Source organism: Aspergillus tanneri (assembly GCF_003426965.1).
Source record: "Aspergillus tanneri strain NIH1004 chromosome Unknown AapTan_1_pilon_pilon_pilon, whole genome shotgun sequence".
In the NCBI taxonomy this organism is placed as follows: Eukaryota; Fungi; Ascomycota; class Eurotiomycetes; order Eurotiales; family Aspergillaceae; genus Aspergillus; species Aspergillus tanneri.
Window position 1 is genome coordinate 5,444,772 of NW_022984628.1, and position 18,774 is coordinate 5,463,545.

The window sequence follows — 18,774 nt, forward strand, 5'->3', positions numbered from 1 at the left end:
TATCTCCATTAAGAGGACACCGGTTGCGGTATAAAACTTGAGGATCTTTATAGCTTTAAACTCCTACATAAGGAATTCCTTGACGGACGAATACAATACAAACCCTTCTTACCACTGTCAAAGACTCGGGCAAGTGGTTAATGGAATGCCATCAAGATATAAACAATCGTGTTACAGATTTATTCTGTATGCATAAGCAAACACTACAGCTCCTTGCGAAGCAACCATATATCCTATGGACTGTACCTATAAAGAGCAGCCGCTATAAAATGCCGCCACTGAGTATTACTGGAATGACTGCGACAAATCGAAACATTTTTATTGTATTTGCATTTATTACTAGCGAGCAGAACAGCTCATTTTTCCGTGTTATCCAGTGGATGAAAAGCGTCTACGAGAGATTGCAAACAGGATGGAATGGAAAAGAGAAGATAACTGCTCCTAAAACGGTTATTGTTGATAAGAATGGGGCCTTGATCAACGTTATACAAGTAATGTGGCTATAGACAAAGTTCTTATTGGTATCTGGCATATAAATAAGAATATCATCAGTGACGCAAAGCCTCTGATTAGAAGGCCTCGCTTAAAGATAAGGAGCTTGATCATGCAGATATAAATGCATTTAAAGAGCGCCTGGATGAGGATTGGAAGAAGATGCTTAAGCTTGGTACCATGTTTAACCGTAGTCACTATTATTTTTCTATATATATATATACGTAAGAAATAATACGTTGTCTGTAAATATATTTTTATATACAGTGGCTTACTCCCCCTTTCGCAGTTATGTAGCTAACTATGTAACTTGTCGAATATTCGGCTAGTACCAAATAGGGAAGAAGATACGGTTTTTGGAAAGGTCTTAAATTGAGTATATTGAGCTGGTTGGACTCTTCTTAATTATATCGATGATTATGATGATGATTATAATTGTTGTTCTTGTTATCATGCTCTTTCGCTCGTTGAGGGCATTTTTGACCCCTCCTCAGTCACATGATCCTGGCCACGTACAGCCATATTATTTGAACAACTTGCAATGTAATATTCGACCAAGGCTGGATAGGAATATGAAAGGCACGCGAAAGGATTACATCTGATCATGGCAGGGGTATAGATGAGGGGTTAGAGAGGGGAATTGTAAAGGTAACTTACATACATAGTATTCTAGTATTTCATTCTACTTAAGACTTACTACTTCACCCCGTAGTAATTGTGTAGATTCAGACTGGGGCGGGTAATGGGCTAAAAAGGAACTTTGGAAGGAGAAAGCAATATTATAACTTCGTCAATGGAGTAAATCTAAACAAAGAACTTTTGTCCGCAGAATATACCAACTGGGGCTACACTAGGCAGGCCGTTGGGAAGGGAAAACTTGGGATTTCCTTCCCGAATGGGACCGGGACGGGAACGGGACCTATTTCAGGAAATTTATGGGAATTAGGGATTTTAGGAATATCCCATTCCCTAGATCAGGATTCCCTCTAATTTCTATTCGGGAATGGGATGGGAAGTGGGACCGAACTTATAGATGGGAAGGGAATGGGATTATCCCGATTACTGGGAAAATCCCACGGGAGATTCCCTTTATTTTAATCACATGATAAATAACTACTTTATGTTACTTCACATAGCATATTTCTCATTTTTATACTATATAAATTTTTAGAATATAGCCTATTAGGGAGTGGAATATGGGACGGGACTGAAACTCGCCCGGGATCCCGAATCCCGTCCCAACGGTCATCCTAGGCCGCCGCTACACGGAGAGATTCGGAACAGTATTATTAATTAACGTCCTATGGAAATAAAAACCAAAATTAGATATACAAATAAAACAAGCATCATCCCTGTACTTTTCCAGCAAATTCCCTCACCTTCTCGACCAGTCCAGATGTCCAGCTGAGATGAGGTGAGTGACCTGCCGGCGCATAATAAACAGTAAATGGTTTACTGCTCTGACTCTGCAACGAGACCATCCCTTCTTGATACGCCTTGGGCAATGTCAGGTCGTTTTCCAGCACCACATACGCGCAAGGTAGGGCTGAATACGGGTCGTTGGTTAGTTTAGTGGTCATGATAGGTGAGGCTGTTAATGTAGATGCCCATTTCGACGCAGTATCTGCGTCAAGGTCGTTGAACATAAACCGAGGTGCATCGACAATTGTCCCTAGGCCGTCTACGCCAAATTTCTACCTCTTGTCAGCTGACATCCTTGTCCATATATTAATACTAGGCAGATAGATAACTTACATGGAATCGCATAAACGGTGGAGTAATGATATTCCCATCCTTTGGCTGGAAGAAACTATGAACGGATTCACCCACAGGGATAATAAACGCTCCGAAGTAGAACAGACCAATGATCCCCCCGGGTTTACCCTCTAACTGACGAACTTTGGCATGGAGCTCTGGCACGGCCACCTGGGTGGCCACCCAGCCACCTGAGGAATGTCCGACCAAGAGGACCAACTTGCCATCATTAACAAGCATGTGGAGAATCTGCATGACCGTGCTCACGTCCTCTGTGTCACTTGGGTACCCGCCAGTGGGAGGCTCTCGGTTGAAGTCAGGATCATTAATGTCACCCACGTTTAAATTGTTAAGATCGCAGGTTGGTCTTTGCGGGCAGTAAGCGTCAATTCCCTGCGCCTTTAATGCTTGGACAAATGGCCCATAGGGGCCGGCGTGTGGTACGAGCCGTGGCAGACCACGACGGCAAGGTCTTTGGTAGTTGTCATGGTTGAGTTGTAGGTGGAACTGCAGGTCTGGTAAGGTGGAAAGGGGAACATAAAAGGGTTGGAATGAGCAAACAGTTGTTAATTTCTTTAAATCTTAGTAGGGAAGACAAAGGCTTGTTGAAATGGAAGAGAGGATAAAGGCGCTGAATTCGGCCCCCAAGTTCGGCCCCCAGTTTTACAGGGAGGAGCCTGCCGTAATTTATGCGCCTGCATGCTTACTCTCATACACAGTCTTACTATTCCTTATTTAGTTATAAAGTAACTGGTAAGGGAGCCGGACATGTAAGCCAGTCGGATACCACTGTATGCCATATTACATGCCACATTCAAAGATCATAATATCTCAACAACAACATATCGAGATGGCTTGAATTTATTTCATAGACTGATATAATGGACTATACATAGATAGTAAACCAAGAACTGTGTATAGTGTATGTTTCTGTATATTACAATATAAGGATTTTAAATACAGTTGTATTTAAGCCAGTTCTGTATTATAGGCCAGGCTGGGAATAATTTATAAAATTAAATAAAAAAAAGAAATCATGTACTATTGTGGTGGAGGAATTCGGGGTATTGGCACGTGACAGTTGTATAGATAGCTATTATCTTAAGTCCTCGTTCAAAGTGGTAATAAGAAAAAACAACAACCTTCTCACAGACCACGGGAGGCAGTTGCGTAGAAGGAATGTTGTCTTCTCTTTGGTTGCCGGGAACTTGTGGGCTCGGGGCCCACAACTTCTGAACTCTCTAAGAGTGTTTCCTTGACCTACTCTTTCGGAGTTCTACCATTTCCCTCTCATTCACTACGTATATAATATATAGGACTTAGCTTCAGTATTATATTTTTAATAGTGGCTGTGATATTACGGTTCTAAAAAATACAATTTAGTTGTCAGGGACTGAACCGTAGAACCTATGAGATAGGCTATTGTTGAATTATTTGGGGGGTCTGAAGTGATTGTATTCAGAAGGATGTTCTGCCCAACCCCTCTATGAGAGGTATTGGGAATATATTTCACATGATGTCCCAATCTAGACTAGTTTATTCTGACAGTTATGTACAAAAAGGAATCGTTGAAGAAGGGAAGAAAGGAAGAGGATAATGAGTGGTAAACAAACAAGGTGGAAGGTCACGTGACATGGATCGAGGGCCGATAGGCCAAAGGTGCCAACAGGGCCAAAAGGGAGAGTAGGGACAGTAGGGATAATAGGGACAATAGGGGCAATAGAGAAAACAGGGATAATAGGGACATTGGCACGAGAGGTCAAATGGGCTCCAGCCCTTTACACTAGTATGGCATACAGCGGTGTCCGGCTGGCTTACATATCTGGCTCGCTTACCGGTTACGTTAGCTACAGTGCAAAGTTATTTATATTGTTGTGAAAACCTCGATGGGGTTCACGGTGCACAGGGGAAATGGGGAATAGAGCATGAGAAGCTATACCAGCTACACACACATAGCCTACTAAGGAGCGTATATATTCAACTAGATATATATTCAACGTCTCATCTAGATGCCACACTCTATGTGTATTCCTTCAACTGGGATAAGGGATTCGGCGATTGACAACGTTGTGCGCAGCCAAGGTGCTAGGAAGGAATCAGTCCGAATACCATTTCTTCAACAGATATGAAGGTTATCTCCACACTTCTAATATATTTCGTACGTTCAGCCAAGGCGTCGGCTGCCACCCGTGGCCAAGCCCTTGATCACCAGAATCATGATACCTTCTTGAAGTACCAGTCGACGCTGAAGGCGTTGGATATTCTCGCACTGTACTATAATCTGGAACCTGACTATAAGTGTCGTGATATGGAACAGAGCATGGCCCACCATCGTGACCCAAATATCCTGCTTCGCCTTGACGCTGCCACTCTCGCGGACTTTAAGCAGGATAAGGAAGTTGTTTCCATTAATTAGCAGATTACAAAATTAACGGAGGAGATTGCAGGGCTCCCAGATAAACATCCAGGTCTCGCATCAGAGCGAGCCCAGCTCTATTCAAGAAAGAGAAAGAAGCTCCACGCTAAGCGCTGTGAATTTATTAATAAGTGGTGGGATGCTTCCTATGATAAGTACATTGCTGGGAATAAATTCACAGAGCGCGACACTACGTGTCTTTTTGACATTTACCGCAAGTACATGCCAGAAAGAGCACGTTTGGGGGAGAACTTGTTTAAAAAAGCCACCCTTGACAGTGACATTGGAAGACAATGCTTAGTCGATGCAGTGAGTCTCTGTACATTAACTAAGCGGGTGGCGTATTATCCCGGCATGAGCCCTGTGGATGGAAAATGTCTATTTTGTTCCAGGGAGATGTCTAGGTTTGTCTAGAGTCTATTTGTAGTGCCATTATTTATTAGCTAACATATATTAGTTTTTATCTTCAAGGACAATTAAAGCATATTTTGCAATATCAAAGAAAGTCAATAAAAGCTGCACCCTACCAGCAGCGCTATAAAAACGGCAAACAAGCTTATCACTGTGTTTAACTGAGCTTTGCTCAGTTTTGTTACTTGTGTGCCGAGTTTATTAAAGATGAAGCAAATTGGGTCCTGCATTGCCAGACTTATTTGGAGACACTGCAGCCTCGATGTGGACTTTTGACATTCCGTTACACGCTGGTAGCGGCTGGGCTTTTGTCCTTTCTACCTTGGAGACCAAATTAAAAGGGCAGACGAACGGTTCCAGCAATGGCTTAATAAAGCCACGCTCTTAAATCACATCGATAAACACATGAAGTTATTACCGGAAGAAAAAGTATCATGTCCTTATCCCTGCTGCTATAACAAGTAATATACGGGGGCACCCGGTCTTCGCCGCCACTTCTTTGATGTGCATTCTATCGAAGAGCCTTGTTCCAATTGCGTTGCTAGGAAGAGACGGTGGGATGAATTATCAAAGCCCACAGAACCGGGCCAGCGAGATGCAGACAATATAGATAACAATAACAGGAATGAATTCATGTTTGATATCTAATACTTAGCAGGGAATTTAGAACCACATTGATAGCTGAGATTTGTTTTAGCCCCATGCTATCCTGGTATATGTCAACTAATATTAAATCAACTTCACCTACAAATTGCTGGATTTACAAATTGCGAAATTAAAGCGTGTCCTATGCACTTACATTAATTCTGATTATCTAAAAAGATTAAGATAAATAACGCATGCGGTCTTATGCCTTCTCAGAACAAGATGTCGCACGCCTATCTGATGGTAGCCCAGGATCATACTATAATATATGCGAACTTGATCCAGTTGCGGGCGTTAAATGGATACAACTCGAGGTTCTACGCTAGTAGAACAGACAAAGTTCTCCGGTATGAAAAAAATGGAAACTGGGAGAAGGATGTTCTTTTGTTGATTAACTAGCCCTGACTAAAAGGAAATCACTAACACTTTACAACTTAGATAACATATGGATGGCTTTATTTATCTCGACCTCTCGCAAACAATCGCAGGCACCCACAACTTTAACTCATCTTTCGAAACACGTAGATTATAATAAAATATACTATGTCCTACCAACACATACAAAATAAGACTTCCCGTCCGCTCAGCCGTACTCAAGCCACGTGAATATGCCAGTCAATCCTCGAAGAGCCATAGGATCCAATGTTATTGTGAAACCGCGGCGAGCAGGGTCTTGGACTGGGTGTTAATGATATGGTTGCTCACTCTCTAACGAGTAGCACCGGTAGCACCAGGGTGGTGCTGCTGCTAACACCAGAAAGGAAAGACAGGAGCACCAGGGGGTGTTGCGGGACACTGGGTTGTCCTCATATCACAACTTTTCTCTCAAAATGTCTTACGACTAAGCATAGATTCTGAAGGAAACACCGTTGGGTCTCGAATTCAATACCGCTTTTCAGGCCTACTCTCCCACATTCAAACACTTTAAGATTCTCCTACCATGTCGGGTTCAAGATCGGAAAGGGTTCTCCCTCAGCCAACAGCTTTAGATGCTGTTAATTTCTTTAGCTTGCCTATCGAAGCTCGCAATAATATTTACAAACGAGTGCTCGCCGTGCCACACCCACTCTATCTTTTTCAGGACCCAGGATCTCCAATAGAGAATTTTGCGCCCGAAAAACCCTATGGATGGATTGCATTGTTATACACCAATCGACAGATATCCGATGAGGCCAGAGCAGTTCTATATAGTACGAATCAATTTACCCTCCAGGAAGCAACGCAGCGCCAAGGCAGGTTCCTAAAATCCTCCCTAAACTGCATCGGCCCTGTGAATGCAGGTTTACTGTCCCATATATGCATCGACTTTCCGGCCACTAAGAGGATAGTGGGTCAATTAGGAGAAATTAGGATCAGAGAAGATGACTTGCAGAGTTTGCAGCTTCTCCAAAAAGAGTGCCCCAACTTGAAAACACTGGAAACCTTCATTTATGGCCAAAATTCCAGCGACCTGATTAAAGAGGACCAGATCAATACCAAGTTCGGTCGAGAGATATTGTTGAAAATTAATGCGCAGTTCAGAGGCATCGCTTCCCTGAACAAGATCATTGTAAGAGTTTACAGCGGATCTCCAGCCCGTTCGGTAAGAGATTTTCTGCAAGGGCTTGGTTGGTTTGTCTTGCTCGGCGATAGATAGGTCTGCCCTAGCGCAGCTAAAGTGGGAAACGAAGGGCAGCCTCTGTTCTACTAGACAAATAATTTGAACTATATAGAAAAAGCCTGTGGAAACTTGGATTTCTGAAGCATAGTATAAAGTGGTGGTAATATATAGCGCAGGTCGTGCATGAAATTTATTTTCAACTCCCTCTACGAATCCATTTATTGTATGAATGAGCGACGAATATAGGAAGTGTACTAGTCAATTCGTGAGCCTCCACATCAGTCCACTACTGTAGGTATTGGAGACTTACGGAAACACTATAATCCGCCCGACTTGGCGGTGCGGAGTATCTGACGATCGTTCAACCCCTGAATCCTTTAGATAGTTGAGCACCCAAGATCTGGAGCTGAGCACCTAGATAGGAATGCAAGAGACTCAGTTGGTTGAGATACTGTGATTCCTGGTGTTTCCACTGAATGACATCTACTTCCTAATTAGGCTAGTTGGCCTGTAGTTGATAGAATAGCTCCCTACGCCCCATTTCCCCCTGAGTTCCACAACAGAGACAAAGATCATGTTCAGGTTAGAACATCGCGGTCTGCAATGTCTTAGTCAGCATCTGTATGTAACTAGTTAACTAAGTTAGGTTAACAGGGATGTACTAGGAGTATCTATGTGACCTGTAACCTGATGTACTACCAGGTGATGTTGCCTGCTAATGTGAAAAAAGTTCTGCTGGAAAACACCAGGTAAAATGCCCTTCAGCTCAAATTCACCCTATCCCTCGTAACACCGCCGAAGGATATAATGGATTCTACTATACCTGTCTGACACATACGACCATAGGGTGTGGAAAATAGGGCTTCCCGTCCGCTCAGCCGTACTCAAAACACACGCCGGCAGTTTAGTAGTTGGGTGGGTGACCACCAGCGAATCCCTGCTGTTGTATGTTAATATTTTTTTCACTATTTGATTGTTAGTTGTTGTTGTGGAATTCAGGGGAAGGGTGTGATGAATCTACTAGGCCGGGTAGATCAACTGATCAGCTAGGTAAGATAGTAGAAAAGAATATCACTATATCTTATACCAAGATATATTAAGAAACTAATCCTTGATCTCTTCTCCTTCGAATAGATCAAGAGAATATAGGACACCCATAGGTAAGATAACGATACAGTCAATGAGATCATGACAATACATCAATACGTCATTAAGATACTACCATAGCTTTGCGTCACATTCAGCTTATCGATAAGGATTCAGTACCCGAGCTTGACCGATTCTCGGCCTATCCTTCACAGGAAGGGAAATTCCCATATAGGAAATAGAACGAGAAACAGGACATAATTTTTAAAATAAGAGGGAATGGGAATATCCCTTCCCAAATCCCATAGAATAGGAATCCCTTCCCGAATAGCTTGGCATGGGAAGGGAATTAAAATGTAATTCCCATTGGGAATATGGGACGGGACTTGAACCCTTTCGGGATCCCGAATCCCTCGAACGGTCAGCTTAGTTCACAACTACAAAAGGTAACTAAGGCTCATGTCAATTATATAATCTGTGATACTAGCTCATACGCGTATTTAGCTGACCGACAGTTTCCTACAGTTTGTAAGGACCACGCGTGTCATTTTAGACTATTTTGCATCGTTTGTATCCCACATCACCCACTAATACTCATCCATCTTGAGTGGTTAAAGTACTAAGTATCCTTATATATGTGGGATATAAATAAAATTTAATTCGCTTGTTATTGTATCTCTGCCTCTCCAATTACTGTTGTCAGCACATTCCTTGCTTCTTCGCGCGCGCTTCAGTAGCACAGTATCATCTTCCTTACTGCCCCGTGCTTTGCTTTCAGATTCACTGGCTACCAAAGTAGCATTAGACGTTGCCACTACCGCCACTGCACACAGCAATTTGCAATCGAAACTGCCTCCCTGGCGCTTCGTTCTGGACTTCTCCAGTCTTCCTAAATTTAGTACTGTCTACTTCAACGGATCTTCATCTGAATCGAATCATTGACGTCTGCTACACGAGGGAGATATTACCATGGCGCTTCGAAAGCACTAAATGATTATATCTGGTATCAAGATTTTCGGCGTGCATGATCTATTAATAGCTCTCATATCGGAATCTCTGCTTGCCAGCAATATCGTTGGAGTACTAGACGTTTTTAACGTCCGCCCGTTTCATTTACCGCTAAGTGAGTCAGATAATGCTGGTGTTAGGAGCGCTCGGAAGCGCGATAGCTAGATCCTTAGCTAAGATGCTTAGTCAGGTGCGAAGTGTTTATATTCGCACCCGCGGGCCTGAACTCTTGAAGGCCAGCGATTAGTTCTGCAATATACGTGGCTCTATCTTCTCTCCTATATAGACACTCCCTTTCGCACCGTAGCGCCCCATTCAGCTCGTTACCGACCCCCCACGCATAACAGCTGGACCAGAAAACGCTAAAACAACCACTATACTACTAGAACTGTGTATTTCTATCATCAGTACAATATTATAAATAGCACGTAGTTCCCATGGGTATTCCAGTATCATCAGTATCCGGTCAGCTCAGTCTTTCATCAATTTTATATTTATCCTAGCTTGCTTAGTATCGCATCTAATACAATTTGTACATTTCTTTGTCCTGAAATTGCCCAGCTTCTGATATAGACCTGGAAAGGTAAGTGATATGCAGAAGGAAAGGACTTATCTGTATCTTGGATTGACTACTGACTGACCTCATTTCTTAAGGAAAAACACCATGTGTTCTTCAAATCTTCATCCCCCGGCAGAAATACGCGCAGCTGCAAGGGAGGTTGGAAATGCACTTGCTCGTTGTGAGATATCTTTGTGTTTGAGTTATTTTGATGAATATTAGGTCTGCTTTTTTTTGCGCCAAATCAAAATGTTATATTTAGTGTTGAAAATACCGCTCGACCACAAAAAGGTGCCATAGTTTGTTTCACACGTATTTTCATGTTGTTACATCCAGGTTGACAATTATCAAATCAACAGTTCCGAATTTCACCGTACCTAGCTGGATCGGGAACCATTGCTCTCCCTGAACAATAGCTCCTGGTAGACCATCCATCCATGCTCTGTTTTCTCAAAACACTTTGGCATTCTCCTCGCTGTCCACAAATGTTTGAACTGCAGTGGCCCGCAGTGGCTGGCCCCCTTCTACCCTGACACTTTCGGTTTCGGCTGCGATTCAAATAGTTGCATAGGATTTCGCGAACCCGTCCGGAGTTTTCATCCTCGATGGGCACAGGCCATTGGAGTACGTAGGTAGTGGATGCTCAGCCTGATGCAGATATTTAGCAAAAGGTGAATAATAAGATACGCAGGGGTCATCTATTGTGAGGGCACGTGAATAGCATTCGTGACTGGGCAAAGATGGCATTGACAAATGCTCTTTACGCCGAGGAAGAATACACTTTTCGAGATAAATAAATGACAGTGGATTAGGAGTTATCATCAAAACACTTTTCTGATTCGAACTCAATCTCACCCTCATGTGCTTCACTAGGTTTATTTTGACGAATGTCGTCCGTCGCCGGGTTTAAAGCGCCACAAAAATCTTCAAGGGTCATCGGCGCTTCCGAGTAACACAGTTCGAACGAGGTTCTGTAAGAGAATGCACATCAAAAAAGTGCCGCCGAAGGCCTACTACTCCACTATATTGCTTCTTCTGACAAAATGGATGTGGGCAATGAAGCGTTTTCGCCGACTGCTGCGGCCCCAAATGATCGACAATGCGGTTGAAGTTATACAGCAGCTCAAGCAGCAGCAGCCGCCTGGATGAACAGCCTCTCCCACTTCATGCCAAACGTCGCCAGCAACGTAACGGCCCCCGCCACAATCGAGAGGATATAGGTCTGGTCGATGGCTGTCACGATGGCCGCCAGGACGCGCACCTTCGTGCCCGACTCCAGGTCCTGCACAAAAGTCGAGCCTGTTCCCGAGATGGCGTCGATGATAGTGGACCGCGCCTCGTGGGGCAGTTCCCAGCCAATTCCTAAACATGTCAGTGAATATCACAACCCAGATGGGGAAACAAATAAATAGCCTTACTCTTTGCCGCCTCGTTGACAAAAACACACTGCGCAATCACCAGGGCAAAGGTCAGCCCGTTTAATTGCGCCGTCGTCGTGAACACCACCGCCGCCGGCACCTTCTCGGCCGCGACCTTGGCCTGTGCCACAGCGTGTCCCAGCTGGAGATACATGCCCGACCCCAACCCGATCAGCGCGCTGAAGCCATAGATGGTGCCCGCGCTCGTCGTTGCCTTCACCGCGTACATCAGCGCGGAGCCCACCAGACAAAGCGCGCCACCCATGATGTACCACGGGATATAGTATCCGATGCGGGAGGTCAAGAAGCCACCAATAACGCAGCTGAAAACAAGCAGGCAGACAAACGGCAGCAGACGCACGCCTGACTGCAGCGACTCGTCTGAGGCCGTGAACTGGAAGTACAACGGGATGATGTAGGTGGGCACCGTGACGCAGACACCGGCGCAGGAGCCGCAGATGAACAGCAGGTTCATGAGCGGCCGGCGCCACTCGACCAGCTCGACGGGGAACAACCGCGTCGACTCCGTTGTGAAGATACAGTAGGTCTGCTGGATGCCGAACAGGATAAATAGCACGCCGCCCAGCACCAGCGCCACGATGATGCCCGGGGCGCTCCACGGGTACATAGCGCCGGCGAAGTTGACACCGATGACGCCGGCGGCAAAGGCCCCCATGAGGATGGAAGAACCTACGAGATCCAGCTTCTTGATGCGCTCGAGGGTGGGAGTCTTGTTGGTCTGTGGGTGCAGCGATGGGAGCAGGAATATGTACACGGGGGTGAAGAGCCCTCCAACACACAGGTTGATGTAGAAAGACCAACGCCAACCAGCGGCGCTGTCGGTGAAGGCGCCGCCAATTATGGGGCCCAAGACAGTGCCCGCGCCCCAGGTCAGGCCCATGGCACTGATATACATGGGCCGCTCGCGCATCGAGGTTAGCCGTGGAATAAAATTCATGACGCCGACATACTGCCCGACGCCGCCGATGCCGCAGACGACGCGCCCTCCGATCAGCATGTTCATGGAGTTGGCGGCACCGCAAACAGCCGAGCCAGCCATAAAGATGGCGATGGAGAAGATGTACATCCATTTAATATTAAAGTAGTTAAAGATTTGCAGCCAGGTGAGGACTGTGGCGCTGGAGGCCATGACGAAGGCGACGCCGGACCAGGCGAGCTTGTCCACGCCGTTGAGCGAGTGGATGATGGCCGGCTGGATGTTGGCGACGATGGTGTTATCGAGGGCAAATAGAAAGGTCGAGCTGTAGATGGCCAGCACGACAGCCACCCAGAGAGCACCGTGCACGTTGCGTGGGCTGGCTTCCAGCTTGTCGTCCGACTCGAGGTTACTGCTGCTGCTGCTGGCGCGCTTCTCTGGGTCGTCGAGGGATGCTTTGTCGTATGTTTCTGTAGACATGACGCCAGACGGATTAACGGGTGTATGGTGTAAGGACTATGAGGATTGCAGGATTGTAATGGTTATGTGGGATGGTTTAGATGCAATTTTGGCTTCAGGGCAGTTAATATAATAGTGGATGTCCTCAACACTCAGAAATCTTGTCGATCCCACATAGGCTGACAAATGGTTTGAAATCGCATCTCGAGTGCAACAATAGAAAGAAAATGGTCGACCATTATAATCAAATCCGAAAAGTCGTCGAGCTGGAAGCATGATCCAACTCGTGTCGGTGGCTTTTGTAGGTTGCTTAAAGGCCGAGATCGACCCGACCTGAGATTGGATCTCACGACCTGCGTGGATCCATGTCCCTGATTATACCAATCAGGGTTATCAGGATATGTATTTGTGCTATTAACTAACTATTCCATGGCATTTCTAATGTTGGGAAGCTCTCTTGCAGCGAAAGTTGTTCAGCCCTAAAAACCCCCCGAGTTCTCGGGTGGTTTTGAAGCGTTTCCCAAGACTTGCTGACAAGCCCTACCCAAATTATCCCACAGTTCCAGCTCTATGTTTATTATAAATTTATTATTATTAGAAATGTATCGTTGCTAGAATCTATTGTTAGTAAACTATCCAGTCCTAATAATTATCCCCCTACATGTATATATACTCTGAGTAGTATCCTATATTAAAATCGCTGCCTTCCAGCACATCACCCTGCGACCATGGCCCATAGACTATTTCACGAGCTCGAGACCATTCTGCGAGGCATTCAAGATGTCGAATCCCCACGGGAGCCGATTCCTGTGTGGGTGGCCAAATCTGTTACCCCGGTTTTTATGGGCGTCGCTATCCTGACGACACTGCCCTCCCCTGGTCCCACGCGCGTTGTTGTCGGACTGACGGCCTTCACCAGCCTGTGGCTCTACGTACTGACCCATTGGGTCGCTGGTCCCGTGTTCTTTATGGATGCCATCTTCATGATCTCCATCACCGCGCGCTGGATGCTCCTCTTCCTCGCGGAGACGCCCGAAGCCGACTATGTTCAAACCAGTGAGACCCGCACAATGCTCGAGGACGGCAAATCCCAGCGACCGTGGTATCGGCGGATGTTCAACAAGGCCAAATGGAGCGTGGAGCTGTGGTCCTGCTGGCGCGGTCAGGGATGGGATTTTGCAGACAAGCATCTCGGCAAGGGCGCAGAGCAGATGCAGCCCCGACTGTACTTCCGTCCCTTCCCCAAGATCAAGATCGGTATTTCTGTCGCTAACTTCTTTTGCAGGGAATTCCTTATTGCAAACGCCGGTCGAGTCCTGCTCGACCAACTTGTGTCGGACCTCGTACTGCAGCACGCCTTCTGCGCCCTCTGGCCCGTCCTCGCCGACCCTACCACCCCTGTTCCATTTAATTCCCTCCCTCTCGTCCATCGCCACCTCCTTGTTCTGTTTCAGCTGGCACGCGATGCTCTGATGCTGGATGCTGAATACCGCAAAGCCTCCCTGCTCTTTGTAGGCCTGCACCTGTCCACCCCAGACCGCTTCCCCGGCCTCTTCGGTAATCCGCTTGACCTCTACACGGTGCGCAACTTCTGGGGCCGTGTCTGGCATCAGATCTTCCGACACATGTTCACGCGGTGGGGGAACATCGTGGCGAATATTATCGGGGCCCACAAGGGCACCCTGCTCTACAAGTATTCCAAGCTGTACGCTGGCTTTGTCCTCTCAGGATTCCTGCACTATGCGTGTGCCCTGATGATCCCGTCGCCGGGCTATGGATGGGGCATGTTCTGGCAGATGCCGGCCTATGCGGCAGTGATCACGGTGGAGGATCTACTCAAGTACTATGGGAAGAAGGCAGGGGTGCAGAATAGTGGTATATTCAGTTCTTCCTCCCTCTTATTATAGTAGTCAAGTAACTGAAGATGGCAGCGGTCGTTCGGGTCCTGGGCTATGTCTGGACGGCGTATTGGATGACACTTATCTATGCCTTGCCGGTTGGGTTTGTATCTGATATCGGGGGATTTACGGGGGTATGTTCTACATACGCTTAGTTATACCAGATGTAGGCCGAAGGAGAACATACTTCACAAGAGATGATAGAACGGGCAGGACATGTAGTTCTCTTAGTTTTGTTCGACTTGATGAGATCTCTAGTATTTCTCACACAACGCTTTTTGGTAAAGCTTTCAATATCTCCTACCATATGCCAGCATGTCTATATATATAAAGCCTATGGCTTATATCTCTGGTACTTTATATAAACGTTGGATATTTTCTACGCTCGTGGTAGCACCATCGCCAACTTGCACACTGCAAACGCATTACCGAAGCCAGTGGTAATGTCTCGCAGATCTGGCAGCTCGTCCGATGGTGCAAAGACTGTTCTATTTATCAGAGCCATACCCCTCCGCTACGCGCAACTGGACAGAGCCAGGCGGTTTACCAGCCCGAGCAGAAAGCCCGCCTGCTCAAGGAGGTATTCTCCTCTCCCCCGCCAACGGCCGACCTCAGCGACCAGATTCGAATACCGTCCTATTGCACTCCTTAACAACACTGAAAAGGTTATGGAGACCGTTATCGCTAACCGCATGGGATTCCTTACCGAGGAGCACTACCTACTCCCCGGCAATTATTTCGGTGGCCACCGCGGCCGGGGGACCGAAACAGCACTGCACACAGTTACGGAAATCGTTCACTCTAGGTGGAAGCAAGGCCTCATCGCCACAGCCCTCTTCCTTAACATCTCTGGGGCCTTCGACAACGTTCCCCATGCACGGCTGCTGCATAATCTGCGCAAGCACCGGGTCTCTGAAGCGATCGTTCCGTGGATTGTCTCCTTACTGCATGATAGATATACAACGCTCGAGCTCCCTGAGTACAGCACGCCGCGGGAGAAGATGTCCACCGACATCCCTCAAGGATCCCCTTTGTCCCCCATTCTTTACCTGCTTTAAAACGCTGGTCTAATGGGTGACAGTAACACCTGCAATATCGGTTACCACGATGCTTGTAGTGGGTTCTTCTGAAGAAGAGAACTGCGGTTGTCTCGAAAGAAGTGTCCAGTCCTGCCTCCAATGGGCCCAAACGCACGCCTCAGTCTTTGCCCCGGAGAAATTCGCACTAGTCCACTTTAATCGTCCAGACGCACGCGATTCCTCCACCCTTGAGACCAATATTAAGTCAACGACACTGTGCTTCGTCCACAGCAGGGGGCAAAACTACTGGGCATGGTGCTAGATCGGCATCTCGACTTCCACATCCACCTTGATAAGGTAGAGAATGCCTCCAACGGTCTTCAGGCGATTTCATCTCTTGGACGTTCAAAATGGGGCCTTGCCGTTAAGGAGAAACGCATGATCTATAACATGTGCATTGCTCCGCTGGCCCTATACGACTCGTCTGTCCGGCAATATCCACGTCTCCATGGCCGCAAGAAAGCGCACGATAAACAAGTTCAAGTTCTGACAGCCATCCAGAGACGAGCCGGACACATTGTAACAGGTGCCTTTCAAAGAGTCAGCTGTTGCACTAGACCTCCCGTCTCACGCCAGGCATATATGGGCCGCGAAACCACTGACACAGTGCCTGCCGCAGAGCTTGCAGGCATTGTCTTGGCCCGGGCTCGTGAAGACCCGCGCTTCTATGAAGCCGTGGAGGTGTATACCGACAACCAAAGTGCGCTCCGCTCCCTGCAACGCCCGTCACAAACATCCGGCCGGTACCTGGTCTGGGAAATCGTCACGTTTCTGGAGGAACGACGCGCAGAATGTTGGGACACGGTTCTACTGGATCCCCGGCGCATATGGGGGTCCTCGGGAATGAATTTGCCTACGACCAGGCCAAACGGCCACAGGATGGCGACCTCTGTGCCGCAGTCGATGAGGGCGCAAGGCAAAGACCTTAGACGGCTGCCTCCGTTTGCACTGAAGTTTGCCGTGGATCTATGGATTAGTGAAACTGGAAGGGAAAGATGGAATCGTAGAGCTTATTGGTTTCAATCGTCTTCAACCTTTCTATTTTAGACAACAGAGGCTAGTCAATTATCATTGCGTTTTTAAGCTCTTCATTACTCGTAGCCATACTGGCTTACCTCATTAGGTCGATACCTAATCGTACTCACTGGGATTTATTAAGTCACTTCAGGAGATTTCTCAGTTGCTGGCTGCAATGTTCGACAAAAATGCATTCTGAGCAATACGTCCAAATCGGATCATTAGACCCTCATTGAGGATGCTGTTCCACCGTCAACTACACCCCATAGACAATCCAGCACACCTTTAGCGACCATAACTAAATCCTTCAGATAGTTTTATGTCGTGTGTTTGCTAGAATACAGCACAGTATTCTCCAACGATCAGGAGATAGCTTTTTGCAATTTGCAAACATCTAACGAATATTTTTGCATGAATAACTAATACCGAATAATACCGGATATCTACGCGATAACCACTGACAAATAACCAATAGTTCACTAACTAATCAAGTATTGGTAAAATTAATAATCACTCTTCCATACTGTAAAACGCCCCGATCGGCTCATTTCCCTTTTCGGGTGTTATACCATTCAGTCACTTCTTAGAAATCCGCTGAAGGGAGAAATACCAAAAAGATGGATAAAACTCCCAGTCGGTCAGAGAACTTGAGCACCTGCTGCGACACCTGCAAAACCGCCCCCCAAAAAAAATCCTCCGTTTTCACCTGTTGGTTCAAAACCCGACGAGAAACCATGTGCTTTCCCCATAACCTTTCGCCATCATGACCAATGCCTCACGCGATAAAAGAGCCCCCCAGACCCATCACCATGGGCATCATCAATAACTGCTACCCCACAATGTCGCCTTGGTTGGAATACCTCGCATACTTGACCTACTATGGTGGACTAGCATGGCTGGGATATCATTCCCTCTGGTCAGTTGCCCTGCTGCCATTAGACGTCCTTAGAACTGGGCGTTTTGCAGATGGCACGCGGCTGATTCGTCGATATACCCCAATTGTGGCCGTGGACCGGAAACTCGTCTCAGCTGTGATCTTCTACAACGGGCTATTGGATGGCGGCGACACCGTGAATCGTCTCCTGCTCGTGGATGTACATCTCACCATGCAGGCCATGGCCTTGTGCATCCTCGTCCCTCCAGGATCCCCACAGTTTGGAGCATGGCCAATCAATTCTACGGCGCCGCCTTCATTTACCCTGTCTACCTGCTCCACTACACGATCGCCAACAATTCCAAAACACTGACCCCCCCGCGGAATAATCCACGTATGACTATCGCACTGCTCATCAGTGCCGTCACCTGCGTGATCATGCCCTTCACCTTCCTGTTTCCCGCCTTTGTTCGGTGCAGCGTTGCGCGACGCCAGCGCGCCATTGCGCTTTACCGGTTTGCACCGCTCGTGCTGGCCTTGGTCCAGTGGGGCGGGGAGCAGCTGCCGCTGGAGCAGCTCGTCGCGTCCCCCATGTCCGAATCGGTACCGTATGTCGTGGTTGGGGTCGCCGCAGCAGTGGGGCATCTGTATGCGCTGCTGGGCGCCGCGGCACTCGGGACAGTCCGACAGGTGTACCTGCCCAGTCCGGCACCCCCTACATCGCCTGTCGCCGTGCTCCCCAAGGCCGCTCGCGAATTCCTTCAGTACGACGTACATGTTCTCGTCGCCGCATTTCTACCCTTCGCTTACCACCTGCTGGCACCGGTGGTATCCATTTAGACCTGCTGCAATCTAATATCCAGTGACGCATGAGCTGTTTTTCCTTTTTTTTTTTTTTCCTTCTCTTCTCCTTTTTCTGTTTTCTTTTCTTTTTTTTTTTTTTTTTTTTTTTTTTCCCTTTTTTTTTTTTTTTTTTTTTTTTTTTTTTTTTTTTTTTTTTTCCCCACATGAGTGCATTTTGTAGCGCCGTCTGACATGCAGGAGGCGATCCGCTCGACGCCACGGTGGAATTATTATTATTATGTACTCTATAGTATTCGTAACCTCACTGTCGGGATTT

At 46.9% G+C, this 18,774-nt stretch overlaps 4 protein-coding genes across 4 annotated transcripts; 2 read left to right on the top strand and 2 right to left on the bottom strand.

Moving 5' to 3' along the window:
• Positions 1–1,838: 1,838 nt before the first annotated feature.
• Positions 1,839–2,735, bottom strand: ATNIH1004_003765 (alpha/beta hydrolase; the record flags this gene model as incomplete). Its single annotated transcript, XM_033568438.1, has 3 exons — positions 1,839–2,186; positions 2,248–2,614; positions 2,662–2,735. 3 exons carry the CDS (start codon positions 2,733–2,735, stop codon positions 1,839–1,841), a joined length of 789 nt encoding a protein of 262 aa, XP_033430433.1.
• Positions 2,736–4,268: 1,533 nt separating this feature from the next.
• On the top strand, positions 4,269–4,663 carry ATNIH1004_003766 (uncharacterized protein; the record flags this gene model as incomplete). Its single annotated transcript, XM_033568439.1, has 2 exons — positions 4,269–4,329; positions 4,416–4,663. The coding sequence occupies 2 exons, from the start codon at positions 4,269–4,271 to the stop codon at positions 4,661–4,663; spliced, it is 309 nt and encodes a 102-aa protein (XP_033430434.1).
• A 6,432-nt stretch (positions 4,664–11,095) lies between these two features.
• ATNIH1004_003767 (putative MFS transporter) lies at positions 11,096–12,807 on the bottom strand (the record flags this gene model as incomplete). The annotated part of the gene is made up of 2 exons (XM_033568440.1): positions 11,096–11,334; positions 11,391–12,807. 2 exons carry the CDS (start codon positions 12,805–12,807, stop codon positions 11,096–11,098), a joined length of 1,656 nt encoding a protein of 551 aa, XP_033430435.1.
• Positions 12,808–17,942: 5,135 nt separating this feature from the next.
• On the top strand, positions 17,943–18,494 carry ATNIH1004_003768 (uncharacterized protein; the record flags this gene model as incomplete). Its single annotated transcript, XM_033568441.1, has 1 exon — positions 17,943–18,494. The coding sequence occupies one exon, from the start codon at positions 17,943–17,945 to the stop codon at positions 18,492–18,494; it is 552 nt and encodes a 183-aa protein (XP_033430436.1).
• Between the last annotated feature and the right edge of the window lie 280 nt (positions 18,495–18,774).